This window comes from Apodemus sylvaticus, chromosome 14, assembly GCF_947179515.1.
Source record: "Apodemus sylvaticus chromosome 14, mApoSyl1.1, whole genome shotgun sequence".
Classification (NCBI taxonomy): Eukaryota; Metazoa; Chordata; class Mammalia; order Rodentia; family Muridae; genus Apodemus; species Apodemus sylvaticus.
Window position 1 is genome coordinate 50,653,417 of NC_067485.1, and position 19,744 is coordinate 50,673,160.

General features: G+C 44.2%; 1 protein-coding gene across 1 annotated transcript; it reads right to left on the reverse strand.

Moving 5' to 3' along the window:
• Nucleotides 1–1,179: 1,179 nt before the first annotated feature.
• Nucleotides 1,180–11,646, reverse strand: Inhba (inhibin subunit beta A). The gene is made up of 2 exons (XM_052157282.1): nucleotides 10,928–11,646; nucleotides 1,180–2,214 (listed from the first exon to the last, which is right to left on the reverse strand). Exons 1-2 carry the CDS (start codon nucleotides 11,313–11,315, stop codon nucleotides 1,328–1,330), a joined length of 1,275 nt encoding a protein of 424 aa, XP_052013242.1. The 5' UTR covers nucleotides 11,316–11,646; the 3' UTR covers nucleotides 1,180–1,327.
• Nucleotides 11,647–19,744: the final 8,098 nt, after the last annotated feature.

Consider the following 19,744-nt stretch of genomic DNA (forward strand, 5'->3'; position numbering starts at 1 on the left):
AATGTCCTGTTTCATGGATGTAAAAGAGTCAAAACCCAAACCTCTCAGGTCTTTTAAGCCTGAACCCAATCCACCTAACTCAACCTTAAATCTGTACCCCTGACTCATTGACGGTGAACAATACCAACCACAGACAGACTGTTTAAAGGCTCACACAAATGTCTTTGGTGTATGTGTCTATTTTTAAGGTACAAAATAATAATAATAATTATAATTATAATAATAAAAATAGCTATTTGTGTGCTGTAGCAGTTCTTTTATAGCTCACATGAAGTGCAGCTCTTAAACCCCACCCCCACCCCCACCCAAAGAAAATACTTGTTAAATAAGGATTAGACAGGTCAAACACCATTGTAGTGCAAATAGTAAACGATAAAAAAACAACATTTACAAAATATAGAAATGTTTGAATCCAACAGATGGACAAACATATTCCTTTCAAGTATCTCTCCTTGAAGAAAATAAAAATTAATCAGGTTACTTCCAATACAAAAAAGTCTCTCTTTTTGTCCTCTTTCAGGTAAACAGTTTCAAACCTATTAGGTTGCATAGTTCTAGGATCATAAGCACCTTAACGAAATGTAACTTGGTATTCTTTTTCCCTTGGTCTTTCACTCTTTCCATTCTTGTTCTCAATGTTTTATGTTGGTTTTGTCTGGTGGCAAAAGTGGTACAAAAAAGAAAATGTGACCACCTGCACAGAATTGTTATTTTACCAGTATGTGTATGCATGCGGTGTGTGGAAACACCTCTGTGTTTGTGTATGCATGTGTGTGTGTGTGTGTGTGTGTGTATGTGTGTGTGTGTGTGTGTGCATGTGTGCTGAAATACACAGAGATAGTGTTACATAGACATACTTATGACCTGGGTAACTGGGTGGGACTGACCCTTTAAAACTCATGGCTTTCTAAACATTATTTGGGTTGTGCAAACCCACATTACTGCAGAATAGACAAGTAGACTTCCAGGCTCGCAAGGGAACCGCAAGAGGCAGGAGAGAGGACAATACCCAGTTTGGATAAAACTGATGCAATCAGTTTGGTTTTGGAAGAAATGAAGGTACACCATTCTCTCTTCTCCCCCTAATCCCTGTCTCCTTTACTGTTTCATCTTTGAGCCCTGCCTTAGTATATTTTTCCACATTTTCCTTCATCTGTTTCATTCAGGTCTTGTTTTCAGTTTAGTTTTTTTTTGTGGGTTTTTATTATTATTATTATTTCTATTTTTCTGGTTGTTTTGTTTAGTTCAGAAATCTTATATTTTTTCTTCATTTTGCCACTGTCTTCTCTGGACTCTCTAGATCCATTTCCTCTGGGACCTGGCAACTCTAGGAGCAGCCACACTCCTCCACAATCATGTTCTGAATGTCCTTTTTGATGATGTTTTGACCATCATCATAATACAGCATGGACATGGGTCTCAGCTTGGTGGGCACACAGCATGACTTAAGGTTGGCAAAGGGGCTGTGACCCCTCATGCGGTAGTGGTTAATGACTGTTGAATGGAAGGAGAGCGAGGACCCAGAAGTGCCTGCTATATGGCTTGGGCACTCACCCTCACAATAGTTGGCATGATAGCCAGAGGGAGCAATGATCCAGTCATTCCAGCCAATGTCCTTGAAGCTGACAAAGAACTGTTTCTTACAGCAAATGTTGACCTTGCCATCACACTCCAAGCCCCGCCTACGCCTACGATGAGGATGGTCTTCAGATTGCCTAGCCTGCAGCATGAGGAAAGGTCTGTGTGACTGCTCCTTTTCCTCTTCCAGCCCTCCGTCACTTCCATCTTTCCTCTTCCCATCTCCATCCACCTCTTTCTTCTTCTTCTTGCCTAGGAGCACGAGACTGGCACCACTCTCCTGGCACTGTTCACAAGCAATCCGCACATCCAGGGAACTCTTTCCCTGGTCCAGCAGGCGCTGGATGCTGCTAGACACTGGAAAGATGTGCCAGGTACTCTTCCGAGCATCAACTACTTTCTCAGATAGCAACAGTTCACTCCTCTCCCCCTTTAAGCCCATTTCCTCGGCCTCATCCCCCATGTCCAAGCTGCCCTGTGGGTGCTTCTGCTGCTGAAACAGACGGATGGTGACTTTGGTCCTGGTTCTGTTGGCCTTGGGGACTTTCAGAAAGAGCCAGACTTCTGCTCGCTCCACTACTGACAGGTCACTGCCTTCCTTGGAAATCTCAAAGTGCAGTGTCTTCCTGGCTGTGCCTAAAGATAAAACACAAGAGAGGGAAAAAACGAGAGAGAGAGAGAGAGAGAGAATGTTAACTGTAACTTGTATATCTATCACTAACACTGGGGAACAAGAATCTTATCAGCCATCATACACAATTCTCAGTCTGCCCACCAATGAGATAAATCTGCTTCCAATGTGGCCACTGAGTTGAGAAAGGTTTTATAGTATGGAAATGATTGAAAAAAAAATAATATATTTACACGTACAACTTAACCTGACATGTAAGCTTTAGTGCCTGTTAATGCCATTTTATTAGACCACAGTTAGGTTTATTTCTTTATACATTGCCTGTGACCTTGCTTCACTGACAGGATTGGTAGCAATGGGAGACATGAGTAACAGAGGCAAGTTTGTCGACCGTGCTCTGTGATGAAGGAAGCCTGGGCTTCTGCACCTATTTCATTCACTCCTTCATTTTAGTTTAATCCATGGAATGAGAATGGTGAGACAACATTTGAGCAGGGGTCTCAGGTTTGAAAAGATCTAACTGAACCCCATAAAAGAAAACCCTGGAAGCATGAGCAAGGCGGGGCTTATTTTGACACCAAAAGCCCAAAACCTTGCCCCTGTATCTATGTGTAGGTCTGTAGGAGCCACACTCTCTGACACATGTCTTCTTCCTGTCACCATCTGACCTAACTCCTCTGTCAACCTGTCCCCCATGACAGCAGCTGGCTTTTCATCAAATGGCCTTCGAAACTTTAAGCCAGGCCCTACTCAGATCATGCCTTCCTTCCATCAAGCAGTTGAGGAAATCTTCCCTAAAAGTGAGTCTGATTGTGCTGTCCCCTCTGTTACAACCTTTTTTTTCATCATTCAAACTTCCCATGACTTTGTACTTACACGCCTCACATAGGTCCACGTCCCTGTGGCCTAGCTATGTTTGCCCTGTGAACTGTATACACTCAACTCACTTGTAGCAGTGACACTGGCTGTTCCTGGGCCACCCAGAGCAGCCACGACAATGCTATCCAATTGGACCACTTGGATGATCCCAAATAATTATCCAATTGGACCCTACTTTCCTCTTCCTCCCTTCTCCTCATCACCTGCTACCACCCTCACACCAATTTAGTTTAGGACACCTGAGGGCTTATGCCTTATATGTCGCATTCGCTGTCATGCTGCACCATGCAGCAGAGGTAGGTACTTATTTGATTATTAACAAATGGGAGCATATTAACAATGAACTGCCTTACATTAAGAAAGCAACTCCTATCCCTGAATCCCTTATTTTTACCTCTGTTCATCTAAAATGCACCAAATTCATACCAAAAGCTTGCTTCACTTTCTATGTGCTTTTAAAACAGAATATATCCCAGCAACTAATCAGATCTACCTAGTTATAGAGCCAGAACCTGGGTATTTCCTTCTCTTTTCACAGTACAGTTTCAAATGCTCTGCCACAGAAAGAAGGATTATCTGTGCATGGTACACTGCAGATTTTTTTGTTGTTGTTGTTGTTTGTTTTTTGTTTTTTCGAGACAGGGTTTCTCTGTGTAGCCATGGCTGTCCTGGAACTCGCTCTGTAGACCAGGCTGGCCTCGAACTCAGAAATCTTCCTGCCTCTGCCTCCCAAGTGATGGGATTATAGGAGTGCGCCACTACCACCACCCGGCTTACACTGCAGATTTTTGCCTCAATCTAGCACACTCTGTAGAATATGACTACAATATTGATCAATTCTCAGAGTCCCCTGGCATCTGTCTAGAAGATGGGGTAGTAGAGGCAGTCCTCTGAGTGACTTCACATTTTTGTTTTCACATATTGATTCCATAACATTTATAAAAGCAATTACCAGTGAGGAGGAGAAACAAAGTAAAATCCTATCTCACCCTTTACTAAGGTTAAGCGAGTTTATTGATGGTTGGTTGTTTTTTTTTTGAGAAAGTAAAAGGCTCTAGGAAGCAAAATCTAAGATGGTAATTGCAGCAGATCATGAAGGGTAAGGTACAGGAGGCCAGCTTCCTTCGCTGTATGGGATACATCTGCTATTACCTTTAGAAAAACCATTTTTCCTTCCTGCCTCTAGGCAGGACCCTTTCTAAAATTCTGAGCTACTCAAGGTGTCAGTCCACAGACAGAGAAAACCAAAGTAGCAGCCGAATTAAGAGAAGCCAGTGGAGACTTTTCTTCTCTAGGAAACAGCTCTTGCCTGCCTCCTGCCTGCCTCCTGCCTGCCTCCTGCCTGGCAAGGTTCACTAAGTCTCAGGCAACCTCCTTCCAAACTGTCCCCATCAACACTTCGCATTCCTGTGAGGGTAAGGAGGCAAGCAAGAGGTGCTGACCTGCTCACACTGGGCTTCCCATAAACAGTCCTGGGTTGACAACTGCAGATGCTGCAGCAGGGGACAAGAGAGGATTAATTGGCATGCTAGGACAAGTGACAGTGCACAGGAATTGCTTTTTATTGTGGCCGGCAAGACTGAAGCTATGTGTTCCTGTTACGCAGCCTGCAGGATGGCCCCTAATTTCATGGGAACAAGTTTCTAATGCACGAGGTAGCCCCACCCCTTCTTCACAGGCGGCTGTACTTGGAAGCAAATGATTTAGTGTTCCTGCAAGAGGATCGTACAAAGAGAGTGCTCATTAGAGGGGGCTCAGCCTGTCAGGTGTTGCTACATTAGGCTCAGAGAGTCGTCATAAAATGACTTTCAGGCTGGTCTTGGCTGACAATTAACTGCAAGCCATTGCCTGTATGTCACGGGAGGCAAGCGCGCCGATTTCTGCAGCAGTTTAATTATCCAGCCGAAAGCTTCTGCTCCCTGTATTTGTAGCCATTCTAGCTTTGCTTCCTCTCTCCCCCATATTTCTGACATTTGGATTTTCCCCTACTAATTGACATGCCTGTCCCCTCCTTCTCCTGGTGTCCATTTCTGGAACTGCTATTTGTGTATTGCATGATATTTTATCAGGGAAAAAAAAATAAAACTGAGATCCAATTTCATGAAAATGCTGTTGCCGTATGCCCAGGAGGACAGGGGAGGAGAGAATCAAGTCTTCCTCCATCTACCTCATGCGCAGGTACATTTTACAAGTTCTATTGTATTCTAGCTTATTAAGCAGTGCAGTTTTCTATTTTACCTTAGCTTTCATTGCAGAAGGGTGTGGGGGGAGAGAAATGGGTGGAAGCTGAAGGAGCTTGCCCGTTTATCAGACCTGTTGGTTTCAGACATATATTACCACTCTCAAGTTAGTTACATAACGATCAAAACTATGATTTGGAAATGTTCTATTCCCTTTCTCTCTATTACCTGAGAGAAATTGCTCTATTACAGTGGCGTTTCCAGGAGGCCCCAAGCTGAACATGTAATGATCTGGGAAAAGGAAGAATGATATCTATCTAAGGATGAGATGTGTAGGATCAAGTTCCCATCCGTTGCAGGCCTGATTTAAATATCTGGTGCTATAAAATCCTGAAATGAACGCCTTCCCACAATGCTGCGTAAAGCATGGCACTGGTGTGTACAGGTGTGTCCTGGGCTCCTCCACCAGGCCGCAGCTCCTCAGCTAGAGCTGCTTGCTCGGAACCTTTCATTAACTACTCCCTGGTAACGTTCTTTTCCTCCTCTGTGCTATTTTTTGTCCTGGGGCTTGTGAGCAAGGCTTGTATCACACAGCCTGCTCTGTCTGAGTAACTCAGTATGAAAGTCCCACGCAAACCCATGTGGGTGATAATACCTCATCACCGAAGCCCCTGTGAGCTTGGTGGACATACACCAAAGCAGAAGAAAATGGGCAGAACATTCAGTAGGGATGAATTTTGTACCTTATAGAGAATACCTTTGAAATGCTGCCTGGTGGGGGGCCTTGACAGAAAGTCTACATAAGCCTAAAAGAAGGATGCTTGTAGCAATTCTCTTTTGCTTTTAGGGGTTCTCACTAGCTTGATCATGAGGGTATGACAGGACTTAAGTGAACAGGCGCCTAGCGTCCTTCCTAACATTGGTATGCAAATCCACATACACACAAGTCCTGGTCTCAGATTTGTGGGGCATATGATAATTTCCAATTAAATAATCAGTATACACATAAAGTTTCAGCTTAATTAGCCTGGTTTTCCTCATCAACATCCTGGGTAAAATATGCTGCCCTTTTACAAACCGGTAATAATGACGTCTCTGTTAATGTAGAAAGCCTTGGTATTCACAGTGCACATTTAAACTCACCATGAGGGGAGCACAGCTCTGCTGTAAAATATGTGTTACTTAAATTTTCCATTCTTCATCATGTTACCCTGTGCCTAGATACAGTACAGTCAGTAGCACTGAAGGGCCTGCACTACAGCCTGTGCGTTCTCTCAGGCACTAAGTCGGCCTCTGGACGGCTTCCAGAGGTTTCTGCAGAGGGCAGCAAGTAAGATTTGAATGGTTATTTTCCTTTTGACCTATTGTAGAGAATCTTGCCATTGAAGGCATATTAGCTTGCTTGTATAAATTTTCCTGTCTAACCCTTTAGTTTAAATACCTTTCCTTGGGATCCATTTTTTAATTATTGTAACTCTCCAGGCCTGAGTAACTTAACATCCATTGCCTCTTACACTTAAATAATGATGTAAAGGGTTAAATGTTCAAAAACGCGGGGGCTGGGGGAGAGCTTACTTTATAATATAAATACAAAAAAAAAATCTAAAGATTCAACCAAAGAGTCGTTTTTTAGAGTTCCTCAAAACTTTTACACTTTTAATTTTGGACCCAGGAACCAATCAAGCATAAAGAATTCTGAACTGAAGAGATCATGCTCAAGTTTGGTATAAGAAGGGCCAAGACAAATAAGTCTTTTCATGCAAAGTGCCTGGGAAGGTACTCCTTCTCTGTGTGAATACTGCATCTCTCCCCTGACATCTCCCCATTCCCACTCCAGTCCACCCACTCCACAGGCAAAAACCCAGTGCTCATCTCTTTGCACATCCTTCCCCCACGATTCTCTCCACACACTCAGCTGGGAAACAAATGCGTCCTCAGCAGCTGAACTCCATGTTCCTACCAGGCGTTAAATAAATAGTCTCTTTTTTTTTTCTCCCTGTTGGAAGTCACTTGTCATTTGTCCCTTGTGAAAAGCATTTGATAAGGCAGGCAAACTAGAAAGCTGACTTAGGGGGGGACAGAAGATGTTTTTGTAAAAGCCAGGCAACTGTATTAGGGAAAGACTGCACTCACATCACTGTAGCTGATGATTCACATCCCAAGCCCTGCTTTGTTTTTGAAGTGCATCACTCCTCTGCTGCCCAGGGAGCTATGGAATGCTCGTGTAGACCCCAGTACTTCTATTGCTGTGCTTCTGACTCAATGTGTTATTACAGGTATCTGGGCCTCTCCCAGCCTATAAAACCTTAATTCTGCAGGAAGGTGGAGTTGTAGGGAAGAAGTAACTGATAGTCTTCAAGATTAAGGTGCTACAGGCCTGGGCTTCAAGTAGCCACAAACCTGCCTTTCTCAGAGTAGTTGATGGAGATGAGGGTTTAGGGATGCGCCCTCTTGTGGCCAGTCTTTTTTTTTCTTTTCGAATTCAGATAAGAGTGAAACCTTAAGGGTTCAGAAGGCTAGGAATGGAGCTATTGGTGTTTACCTCACTTGAAGATGACTTTCTTGGGGTGTGGAGAAGTAGACTGCAGGTGAACTCATGTCTACTTCAAATCTTCTGTACCTGGTGTCCAGAAGGGAGGGGAGAGGTAGGCTACTTTAGACAACACCTGGGCAGTATCTATTTTTGCAGGTATCACTTCTATCGTTTCTGTATCCTATGTAGCAAGAACTCCATTAAGCTAATTGTGAAAATCAGCAGCTGACCATGCCACAATTTATGTAGATTCAATAGGCTGTTACTGTACATTCATTGAGCACCTACTATAAAGAAGGGAAAGAAGATAAAACTCAGTGCATTGGCCAAGAAAGCCAATTTCATCAACAATTTACTTATAGTCAGTGGATTGACTTGACTCTCCCATACTGCTGTTCCTTGGAGAAAAATGAGGAGTAATAATTGTATGAAGCCAGCCATGCAATGGATATGCTAACTTTGTGAAGCATTATTGTATTGGGTGACACCTATAAAAATAAAATTAATTTCATTTATTGGGACAGATTTCAGAAAGCTTGAGACTGAATACCTGCTGCTTAGGGAATGCAGTTCAAATCAACTTCACAAAACCAAAACACTTCCTACCTGAACACAGGAAAAATTCAGTTAAAAGGTCGAGGTACCATAGCCCTTACAGTTCCTTTAATTTCATGTTTTTGTTGGCTTTAGCAAATAATCTTGAGTGAAGAGACCACAGTGAAACATTCTTATACCAGGGATCTTGCTATCAAAAATCACATCTACAATATGTTTACAGGTGACATTCATTGACTGTATTCTATATTGTACAAATGGTTATAAAGAAAAGAAAACAATTTCTCTTTTCTATTCTTGAAATGTGTTAGTTAATATATAGCAAAATAGAATTGTTCCAAAAGTGACAAGACAGATCTTTGCAGTTCATTTTCATATATTTTCTCTGGCTAATCAGATAATAAATATGTTTCCTGAATAGGCAACATGCCTGTGTCCCACCCTACTCAGAGAGTAGGGTCTACACTGTGATCTTACCTGCATTTGTGAAATTATATTAAATCAACTTGAAGTCAATGTGTGCTACTTCTCACATGAGAAAATAAGCGATTGTAACAAAAACACCATGTTCCTGGACTAAAAGGAGTTTCTTCTTACAAATTTTACACTCAGCCAATGTGTGAGTCCAGTGAATCACTGATGTAAATAGTAGCTCATTTTTTTCTCAAACTAAACAACAGAGAAGTAAAACAGGCAGGATTCCACTTAACTGAGAAAGCCACTAGCACTGAGAAGGTCATAAGTAAAAAGAACAAAAATGACCTAATTCTTTGCCCTACCTCTAACTGTCGAGTGGTAGATTTTTCTGTACAAGCCTAGTAAGTCAGAGGCAAGGACAGAGTGCTAACATCCACTGTGCCATTAAACATGGTGGAAGTCACACATATGCCTAGTCACATGATACAGTTGATTCCAAGTTAGTAGAAACTGTATTTGTGGCCAACATAGGGGAAGCTTGGACACAAAAATTTCTATGAGTCACGTTGAGTCAGGACCAGGACCAATCTCCTAAAGCAGGGATCCCTTCATACAACAACCAATGTTGGAAAGATTTTCTTTCTCACCTTTCAACCATGAAAGATGAAAAAAAAAAATTCAAAACTAAGTAGTAACCTGATAAGTCCAACCTGTCTTTTTCCTCAGTGTGGTTCAGAAAATAAAGTCACAGTGACCAAGGTTTGGGGAACTGTGTCAAAAAGGAGCTAGCAGTTAAGGAAGTAGGACATGGACAGAGCTAACCTGTCTAGGGAGCTGGTGGGGGTACCAAGGCTTCTCCCACAGGAAGCCACCAAGCCAGCTGCCTCCTCTCCCCTTCCCCCAAGGATGCCCAGGTCTTGCACAGCTTTCTTGAAAACAGAACATCTGAGTCAACAGGTTTTCAGGATTGGAAATTTTGAGTGTTGCCTTAATTGTTTATACTGCTGCAGCAAACTTTTAAACAAAATGCTCGGAGTCCCTGCACACACTTCACTAGCCATATGCTCTACCAAACAAAACAATGGCATTCCTTTCAAATGGCTTTGGCAAGGGATCCTATTCCTTAGCCTGGCATTTAGCATGAAAGTAAAGAGATATTAAAACATTTGTGTGCCCAGTTCCCACAGACTTACAGTAAGATAGTAAGATCTGTATCCTCCTGACTGGAGAGGAGTTCTCAGTTTAGAGCCTGGGCTTTGGACAGGTATTTTTTTTTTCTCCACAGCAACAGGTTAGTGTGGTCCTGATTAGAACCCTTTCAAGTTTTCCCTCTTAAGGACTGAGCGGTTCAACATAGGGTCTGAGAGTCCATTGTCAAGACTGCATTCCTTGGCAAAAAGTTGTTAGCCACTTTACAAAAAATAAACTAAAACTGGGTTGGGGGGTAAGGTTTGCAGGCTTTTTGTTGATGTCATTCGTTGCTTCTGTTTTTATTTTGTTTTTGTTCTAAAAGCAAAAGTTTCAGTGCTCCAAAATCAATCACTAATGCAGTACCCTAAGAGTTGCTCTTTGCTGTCTTGGGTGGGTTGTTCATAGAGGCAGGCTTTCCAGGGTGAAAATGATTGTCACTAATAACTATGCCCAGAGTCTGGCTCCGATGTGGCCCCAGATGAGACATTTAAAGGAAATTTGTTTTCAGACAGAACCATCATCAGTGCCTTTGCACTCGCCCCCCCCCCCCCCAGGCACTCTTGCTTCTACCCCAGAAAACTTTGGATGGAGTCCAGATGCTGTCTCTGCACCCCCAAACCCCCAAATGCCCTGCTTTCATCTGGCTGATCAAATCTGGTTTCCTAGGCAGGGCAGTCAGGGAGCCAGCCCCAAGCAGACTGCTTTCCAGCTCCAGACTGGCCCAAGAGCTTCCTCTCTGGGTAACCGCTGAGTTTATTTAGCAAGTGTAAGCTAGCCATTGCGGGGCAGGGCTCCCTGGCAAAGAAGTCCTTTCCCCCTTCTCTGCCTCTCCGGCGCCACCACCACCTAAAAACTAATAACCTTCCCGGACTGTCTTGAGGTGGAGGGAAAGAAGTTCCTGCTAGGACTGTCAACGAAATGCATTTCCCCGCCCCCGCCCCCACTCCCAACGCCAGCACCCACCTGACTCGGCAAAGGTGATGATCTCCGAGGTCTGCTCCATGAGTTCATTCATTTCGGCCCTCCTGCCAATGTCGTCCTCTATCTCCACATACCCGTTCTCCCCCACTTTACCCACATGAAGCTTTCTGATCGCGTTGAGAAGCGCCGCCTTGGGCACCGGCTGGGTGACATCGGGTCTCTTCTTCAAGTGCAGCATGTTTAAGATGTGCTTCTTGACAGCCTCTACCATTTCTGGCTGAGAGTTAGGTCCATCTTTCGGAAGGGTGGCCAGCGCACAGGACGGGCAGTCCGGGGCTGAGCCGTGCCCCTCGGATCCTGGGGTGGGGGAACTCCTCACTATAATCCAGCAACTTGCCAACAGAAATCCTCTCAGCCAAAGCAAGGGCATCCTGGCAGCAAAAGTCGTGTGGTTGCCTTCTTCAAAGGCCCTGCTTTTCCTCCCCACCCCTCACGCACAGGTTTTTTGGACTCTTTTTTTTCCTTCTCCTCTTCAGCAAATTCTCTGGAACAAGAGCAAAAAGTTTTCTGTGAAGTTTTGTTTGCAGGTTCTCTCTCTGAAATGCAGTCAGTGCTGTAGGTTTGTGGCTGTCAGGGAGGAGAGTTCTGACTGTCTCCGAGTAAAAGAGAAGGAAGGAGGGAGGGAGAAAGGGAGGGAGGGAGAGGGAGGGAGGGAGGAAGGAAGAGACAGGGTGGGGGGAGACAGAGATTGAGAGAGGATGGGAGGGAGAGACAGGGAGAAAGGAGAGAGGGGAAGAGAAGACAGAGGGAAAGGGGAGAAAGAGGGACAGCAAGGGAGGGGGAGGGAGAGAGAAAAGAGGAGAGAGGGGGAGGGGAGGGGAGGGAAGGGGAGGGAGTGAGAGGGAGGGAGGGAGGGAGAGAGAGAGAGAGAGAGAGAGAGAGAGAGACGGATTGGCCCTAAGTGAGTGAGTGAATGGGAGAGGGAGGAGGAGGAAGGCGTCTGTGAGTGTGAGCTGTGACTAGGGAGGAGGGACAGCCCGTTTCTGACAGGCTGCCTTCTCCCCGCTGCTCCTTGCTCCCTCACACGCACCTCTCTTCCAATCCTACCATTCTCTGGGGGTGGGGGTGGGGGACTCTTCAGTCCTTTCTACAATAAATTCTTCTAAATCTGTTCACTTTTAGGCTGGGGGTTTCTTTCCTTTTTTTCTACTTTTATTTTTCTTTTTCCTTTTCATCTTTTTCTGCTCAGTTCTTTTTCTTGCCTCACCTTTCTTCTTCGAAGGAGGAAACCCAAGCAAATTAAATGCACTGTTTCCATCCACTGAGATAACTAGATAGGAAAGTGCTCCCAAGTCATCTCCCAAGGCCTTGCACTTTTCTGGAGTAAGCACCCACCTGGTCTTGATGTGAGTCTAAAGGAGGTCTTCAGATGGGTAGCACAGGTCAGGGGTCTGGGACTGAGGCAGAGGCAGAGGGGCTGCCTGAGACAGCTGGTTGTTCTGCCTGACAGAATCCAGAACCATTCCTTTGGGCCATTCATTCATATTTAAATGTCCAGGGTCCTCATGCCAACTAGTGATCTAGTGATCTTTTGGGAGCTGGAGCGCAGCAGAACTTTTGTCTAGGGTCATATAATACACTCTGCTTTTGCCAAGTGGGCACCACAGCAGGGCATTGGAAGCTCCCTTGGGCAAGCAACATTTTACCTAGTCAGGGAAGGTACTCCCTCCCTCCCTGCATCTCCTCTCTCTACCCTGGATGCACACATTCAAAAATTAGAGCCCTCTGCCCATTGTCCCGGCTTCACAGCATCCATTTGGCCTTTCTCACATCCTTTCATGAAAAACAGTGTACTCTTATGATGTGAATAACTGGCTGAGAGGGCAAGAATCTCTAAATACATTGGCGAATTCCTTTTCTCTGGCAGGAACTACTCTGGTTCTGCTGGCCCACCTCCCTCTCCAGCCTCGACTATAGCATAGCATTCATGGCTGCTTTGGCTTTGTCATTCCTCTTCAGAGTACCAGCATAGCTGAGCTCATTGAAGATTACAGTATTCGCAGAACAAGACAAATGTGCACTTTAAAACAAATTCCTTCCTGAGGCTTTTCTTTTTTTAAATTCTTCACACCACCTTTTCATTCTCTGTCTTATTGCTTTTTATCATGTGGAAGTATCTTTAAGGTGTCCTTCTGTTAAAGCAGTCCTTCTTTCCCAGTTTCTTCCCTCCATATAAGCCCTCTTGGGTTTCTGTCTGACACCTACTATGTTCAGAGCATTCTAGCCTAGCAAAACAGGTCAGGAGGACAGATTTAATAGGTGTCAGAACTACAAACACAAGATCTACATACAAGGAGAAGAAGTTGATAAAAATCATAACACGAGGTTAAACTTCAGTTTTGACAGATAACAATGCTTTCCTGAACCACACAAATGCTGTCTTTTCCTAAAGAAACAATACACAAGACTTTCTCAGTTACAAGCCCTCTGACACCATTGCAGGGCTAGGAGGACTCCCAGGTCCAGAAACGCCAAGGATGTTGCTGTTGTTAAGACTGTCCACATTACCTAAAAGTCTCATTTTAAATAATTGAAAGAAGTAGGGTCACTGGCATCACAATGGTTCAGGAGAACATCTTTGTGTTATAATAACATCACCCACCTAGTTGGAGTTACAGATACAGAACTCGGAGCATTTTGTAGTGCAGTTAAGTTTTACGAGACAGACTAGCATACAGCTAAAAGTTTAATGACTCTAAACAACTCGAGAGTCCTAATAGTAGCATTTGGAGAAGAGCAACTTATCAATGTTTGGATTCTCTCTGCATGTGAATATGTGTGTGTTCCCTGGATTTACTGTTTGCAAATGGAACTCTTAAAAATAACTTTCTTTTTGGCATATGTACTTGTATATGTGTGCTGAGTGGGTTGTATAAACACACAATCTATTTGCATGCTCTAGGACTATTAAAAAACAGTATTAACCTCCCTGCACAATAGAACTCGATACAAATTACAATGCCCATGGAGGTGCCAAAAAGTTGTAAAAGTCCTTTTAGCCATACTGACTTTAAATGTGTAGAGAGCTCAGAAGCAAGAATTTAAGAGCGTTACCTTTCGGGTCCCTTCTGTTTTGTCAGCCGGCTCTTCTCTCATGAGGTCAGAGCTGTCTGAATTCCTCTTCATGGTATTGGCACTGTGAAGTTTTATACTGTAGTACTTACTTAGTTGTACACTCACACATTGGTACCTCTCAAAGAGGAGGGCTGGGGCTTTGTTTAGGATTGGTTAGAATCAGCATGACATCAGCAGATGACTCGTTTTTCCAGTGTGAGACATTTCATAATTCATTATCTAATGGAAATCTCTCTTGGCTTCTGAGACACGACCTGGGTGATGTACTGAGCCAGTAAAGCCTGTGGCTAGGAATAGTCCACCCTTTACAAACATACGAGAGCCAAATACACACATCTCCAAGAATGTCCAGCTTTGAGATTCTACTCTTCACACACACACCTCTTATTAGACCCGGGCTCAGCTTTATGTCTGTACATAAAACATCTGTTACTTCATAAAGTTACTTCTATTTGCAAAGCACTGTACTTTTTCCACAGCAAAGAAAATTCATAGTGTTCTTTATAGGAATTCTAGTTTTATAATTATGATTATAATAAAATATTTTCTTGGGGGAAAATCCCAGGAAAATCTGTATGCCCGTGTGGTGATGGTCTCCTGCTTTGACTCACACTATTAGTTTACACCTTGAAATTGAATACCTGCTTCATACATCATTTATAACACAGACTTGGGAAATGGTCTTCCTTTGCAAGTGAACTTTATAAAGTGTCCTGCCTAGATCTTTAGAGTCCCATCCTAACTAGCAAAAACAGCAATAACACACACACACACACAAAATACATCTTTTCTTTAAAAGCTAGAACTCCAAGTACAATCATTTGAAAACACTATAAATATGAATTTAACAAAAAGAAGTGAACTCTCCTTAAAATAGAAGAAAAGTTGGGTTTGGGTTTTCTTTTGCCTGGGTCACACTGGCAGGGAGATAACAGAGAGAGAAGGAATGCTCCGATAAACACAGTGAAGAGGGGCTCTTGTTCTCAAGAAGGAATACAGCTGAAGCACTGGCCAGGTTCTTATGTCAAGTTGGATAAAATGTGCAAAATTGAGAGCTAATGAAAGCCATATGACCAGATATGTTGTTTTGTGTGCCAGGTTTAACATGCATAAAATAAACTTTCCACTGTGCCCACAAGCAAACTATAAAGGCTCTGGTCTCCTGATGCAAAGTGGGGGAAGGTTCCTCTATGACACCAGGAGCTGTCTGTGCGAGGGTCTCTCTTGACTACTTGACAGAAGTGTGGATGCTAGCTACATGGGGGTGGTGGGGGTGGGAGAAGGAGTAGCCTGAGAACCGCAGAAGAGAGCTGAAGCAGGAAATAAAGTTGCATGGGGAAATGACAGGAATATGGGTGGCAAAGACAGAAAGAAAATCTGTGATGGTCAGTTCCCTCCATCCCTGGGGACGAACATAAACCTTTGGGAGAGAGGCACTTCTATACTGTTTGGTAAGAACCCACTTCTTGCATCTCACATAACTTAACAGAAAGTACCACTTGCACCCGAATGTAGAATGTTGGTGCAGAAAAGTGCCCGCATCAGACCCCAGCTCCAAGGCTCCTTCCTCATTTAAACTCAAGCCTCAGTGTTTCCATCTATAAAGTGGGATGTATAATTTCTGAATCAAAACTCAGTGGTCACAAAAGAATGTTATTTCTGAGCATCCCGGTGGTTTCTTAAGCATGTGTGTCATGGGAATGCTCAAGACCCTAACTGCAGGAGCTACCTCACACAGGGTCACTCTGAGACCCTGTTGGCCTTTGACACCCTTCAAGTGCCAACCTGCTAAGCCAGTCTAGCAGCTATGACGTAGCTGGATCTCCCCCAACCTCAGAGCTAGAACCACGTTGGGAAAGCCTCCTCCTCTCTTTCCATGGAAATCCAGGTTGGACTGGTGGAGGAAGCAGGCAGGTTAAAATAGCTTCTGTGGAATGAATATTCTGGGCTGAGGATCAGCGTTTCCCAGCTGAATTCCAGGGCCCAGGACGTGCGCTGGTCAGCGCAGCTCTGAGCGGGTTGGTTTCTCTTTCACTTCCTGCCCCTCCCGCGGAGACTCCCTGAACCCAGGCCCTGTCCCTTTTCAGCCTGCCACCGTACCTTGAGCAGCACCTGCTGGCAGTTTCCAGGGATCACTCCCGAATGCGCAGCTTCAGCCCGGCTCGCGGGACGCCTGGACTCAGGGGCCAAGCTGGTCCAAGCGGCCGCCTCTATTTTTACCCTGAACACCAGCAAGGGCAACTTCGTTTAAAAGCGCAGCTCTTGATTTTCCCCCCCCTTTTGGCAGCTAAAGAATTCAGGGAGGGGAAATAAAAAAAAAAAAAATCACTGTTCAGTGAGTGCAGCTGGGAATCTCCGATCCCAGCCCTCGGTGCCAGGGAATGTCAGGGACCGGGACCTGCAGTGGGGCTGCCGATCTCCTGGCCAACCAAGGCGAGCGGCAGCTCAGGCCCCGCACCCGCAGACTGCCCCTTCCCGAGTGTGGAGTTCGGTCCCACCGACTACCGCACTGGCAGAGTGGCCCGCTGCCACCGCGCTCTGCACCTAGCGGAGGCGTTCTGATTTACTGGCTACTTCACAAAGCTCCAACTCCACGCTGGCCCTGTGCTGCCTGGAGGAGCAGCCACTAGCGAACCCGGGAGAGCAGCTTGCTCTGAGGAGGAGCCCGGAGGGAAACTGGTACCTTATTTTACTGTAATTGCAAAAGAAGCGATGTGCCAGAGATTTATATTTAGAAGTTGTATGTTTCTACGTTTATGTAAATGGAGCAATTAGGGCCTGTCTTGTTTCTGCTAACTCGGATGCGTGAGCATTTCTGGGGAGCTGGTGTTTTCAATCACAATTAGTGAGCTGGTCAAGAAACAAAGTTCCTTTGAGGATAGAGCTCTTTTGTGCGGATGGGGGAAACCTGAGTTTCAGTGCTGGCCAGTGGCCTGTGGTGACACACATTTTAGGGGCATAGATAACTCTGGACTAGTGTGTTTGCCCTGTGCAGCAGCTGGGCCCATATAAAGTTGGCAGAGATCAAGAAGTGAGAAATATTCACTTTTCCTCTCGAGCAAACCGTATGTCCTTAAGCTTTCATCCAGGCTATTAATCGTTCTTCCCTCACTATCCCTGAAGCAAGGAGACAGGCTTGCAAAGGAGGCCGTTTTCCACGACTCTGCTGCTCACACATCCTATGATTCAGTCAAACATGTAAGCCAGAGGATGTGGACACCCTAAGCAGGTGACTGACAAGTGTCCTCTGATTCAACTGAATGACAGGAGGCTGGTGGTTCAGAGGCGCAGACAAGCTGCTGATAACTCACGGCGTTTGCTTCCTTCCCATGAAAAATCTGTTTCAAAAAAAAAAAAAAAAAACACGATTTCTGCCTTACTGGGAAAGTAAACATGAAACGTGACTATAGAAATGAAAAGAACTTTCGAGGTGTTCTCATCAGCTAAGTGTGTTATTCTGGGTTTAGGAGGGGAAAACTGGCCTCTTTGGTGAGGGTCACCCTCTCCCCACAAGAGACAGCACAGCATCCAGAAAACATGGGCAGGATCCTGAATGCTATTTGCTGCAGTAAACTGTGGGAGTCCCTGTTTAACCATCCCATCAAATGGCTTTGGTAGAGTATGGGGTTGGCAAACCTGTCTGTTTCCTACAGGCCACAGCCTGTAACTAGTTTGGGCCAAATGTTAGATACCAGGATTTGGGCCAGAGATGGAGTGGCACTTTCCAGTCAAAATCCAACTAGGGGGCTGTGTGCTTCTAAGCTAGAACAAGAATGAATAGTTCAAAACAGAAGTGGAAGGGGGGGAGGCATTCAAATTTCTCTGAACTGTATCCAAAACAACAAATCAGAAACAGTTAACCCAAACCTCCCTGATTCCTAGGACCCATATTTTTCTCAGAACTACCTGAGTATCCCTTCAGGCCTCATGCTGTCTATGAGGTACTGTTTTCGAGGTATTGAAGACTGTTATCTGAATAGTGGCCCCAGTTGCTACAGCTAAATATGGGAAAAGAAAAAGAAGGGAAAAAATTCAGTAAGTAAACTGTTGTTCCTCACTCCAGAACAGTGGTTCTCAGCTGAACTGGTTTCTCTCTCCGGGACATCTGACAATGCTTTCAGCTGTCACAACCAGGAAGGAGTTGCTACTGGCATCTACTGAGTAGAGGCCAATGCTGAGAGCTCTCCTACAATGTACAGCATAGGATGGTGCCCACGCTAGAGAAATTAGCAATGATTATACAGTGAGAAGCCCTGAGTTAGAGTCATGATTTTAAGATTTCACCCAATTCCCTTTCCATCTGTGCTCTAAGAGGACTTGGAAACTCAGACTATAACACTGGAAAAGAATCCAATTATGCAAAGTATTAGTGATTGAAGTGACCCTACTTCCTTGTGCATGTATGGTACCCAATGACTAGAAACTCACACCAGGCAACAATTGCTAACTTTCATAGGCAGCCTTGCCGTCCCCACCTACATTTTTCACATGTCCTCAGTACATTCTCAGCCAGTTTGTGTGTTAAACTAAGGGCAGTCTTGGTAGCAAGCAACAAATCTAGATGGGCTGACTCATACCCAATGTGTTCGAAGATAACGGACTCACAGAGAAAAGTAAATGAAGAACTGGGTTCCTCACTTTAGCCATTTAGTAACAGCTCAATCAATGCAACAGTAAATTCCCCAAAGTAAAGTTTGCAAATATGAGATAGCCTTGCTTAACTTAAAAATGGAGAAAAAGAAAAAGATTTTATTTTTATTGTCTAGTACTTACGGTAATGGCATACAATTAATAGCCAAACAATAAAGCAGAGTTCTTGTCTAAATCGTAATGTTCACTCCCAGCAACATATTATCCTGCAAGTGCCCTTCTCATAAGGAAGTGGAGTGGATAAAGGAAGCCTGTGGCCCTCCAGGTGCTGCTCCTCTGAGAAGAGCCAGACATGATTGTGAAAGACACAGAAAAGGTGTCATCAACAACAAATGATAAGTATCAAAGACAGAAACAGCCTACAACAAGCCGGCTTAGGTGTGAATACTGTTCAGAAGACAGGGGCTACTGTCCCAAGTTCATGGCTTAGCTTCTCATGGCTCAGATCATCCAGAATGGAGAGTAAGTCAGAGTTCCTTTGTCAATGGACAGAGCCATGAAAGGAGTGTCTTAGACATCAGGACGCCATGTCATCTCCTCCGAGATATGAATCATAGTCTACTCAGGTAAATGGTCATTTTAGAACCAAAAGCTTCAATCAACTCCCAAATGATTCATAAATGCCTGGATTTCTTCCCAAGAATGGCTAGCACATACAAAACCTCAATAATCACTTTTAACCTGTAGAGAAATTATATAAATATGCCTTCTCAAAGTTCTGACCAACAGATATATGTTCATTAATTGTCATAACTCAGTTAAAACCGAATCAGGAAACAATCTGTTATAGAAATTGATTTATTTCCCCTAAAAGATTATGGAAAAAAATTTCAAAGGAATATAGAACGGAGTGCCACCATACTTTTCCTTACCTGGAACCTCTAGGATAACAAGTCCCATATTCCTGGCTTGAGGACACAGCTATGAGGACACAGAGATTTAGTGTGCAGATTCCATTAAATTGATGAGAGCAGACGCTTTGATTCTAATCCAGTTTTGCTTATCCACAAAGATACCTCTACAACCTGTTGTCCAATTATAGAACCAAAAACTAAAAGCCAATAAAAACCTTGA

What these genes read in the sequence shown, in the direction of transcription:
- Inhba (XM_052157282.1), bottom strand. Translation starts at nt 11,315, where the DNA reads ATGCCCTTGCTTTGGCTGAGAGGATTTCTGTTGGCAAGTTGCTGGATT. An exon ending in CATCACCTTTGCCGAGTCAG is followed by an intron (nt 2,215 to 10,927) that starts GTGGGTGCTGGC and finishes TTTTATCTTTAG; the next exon opens with GCACAGCCAGGAAGACACTG.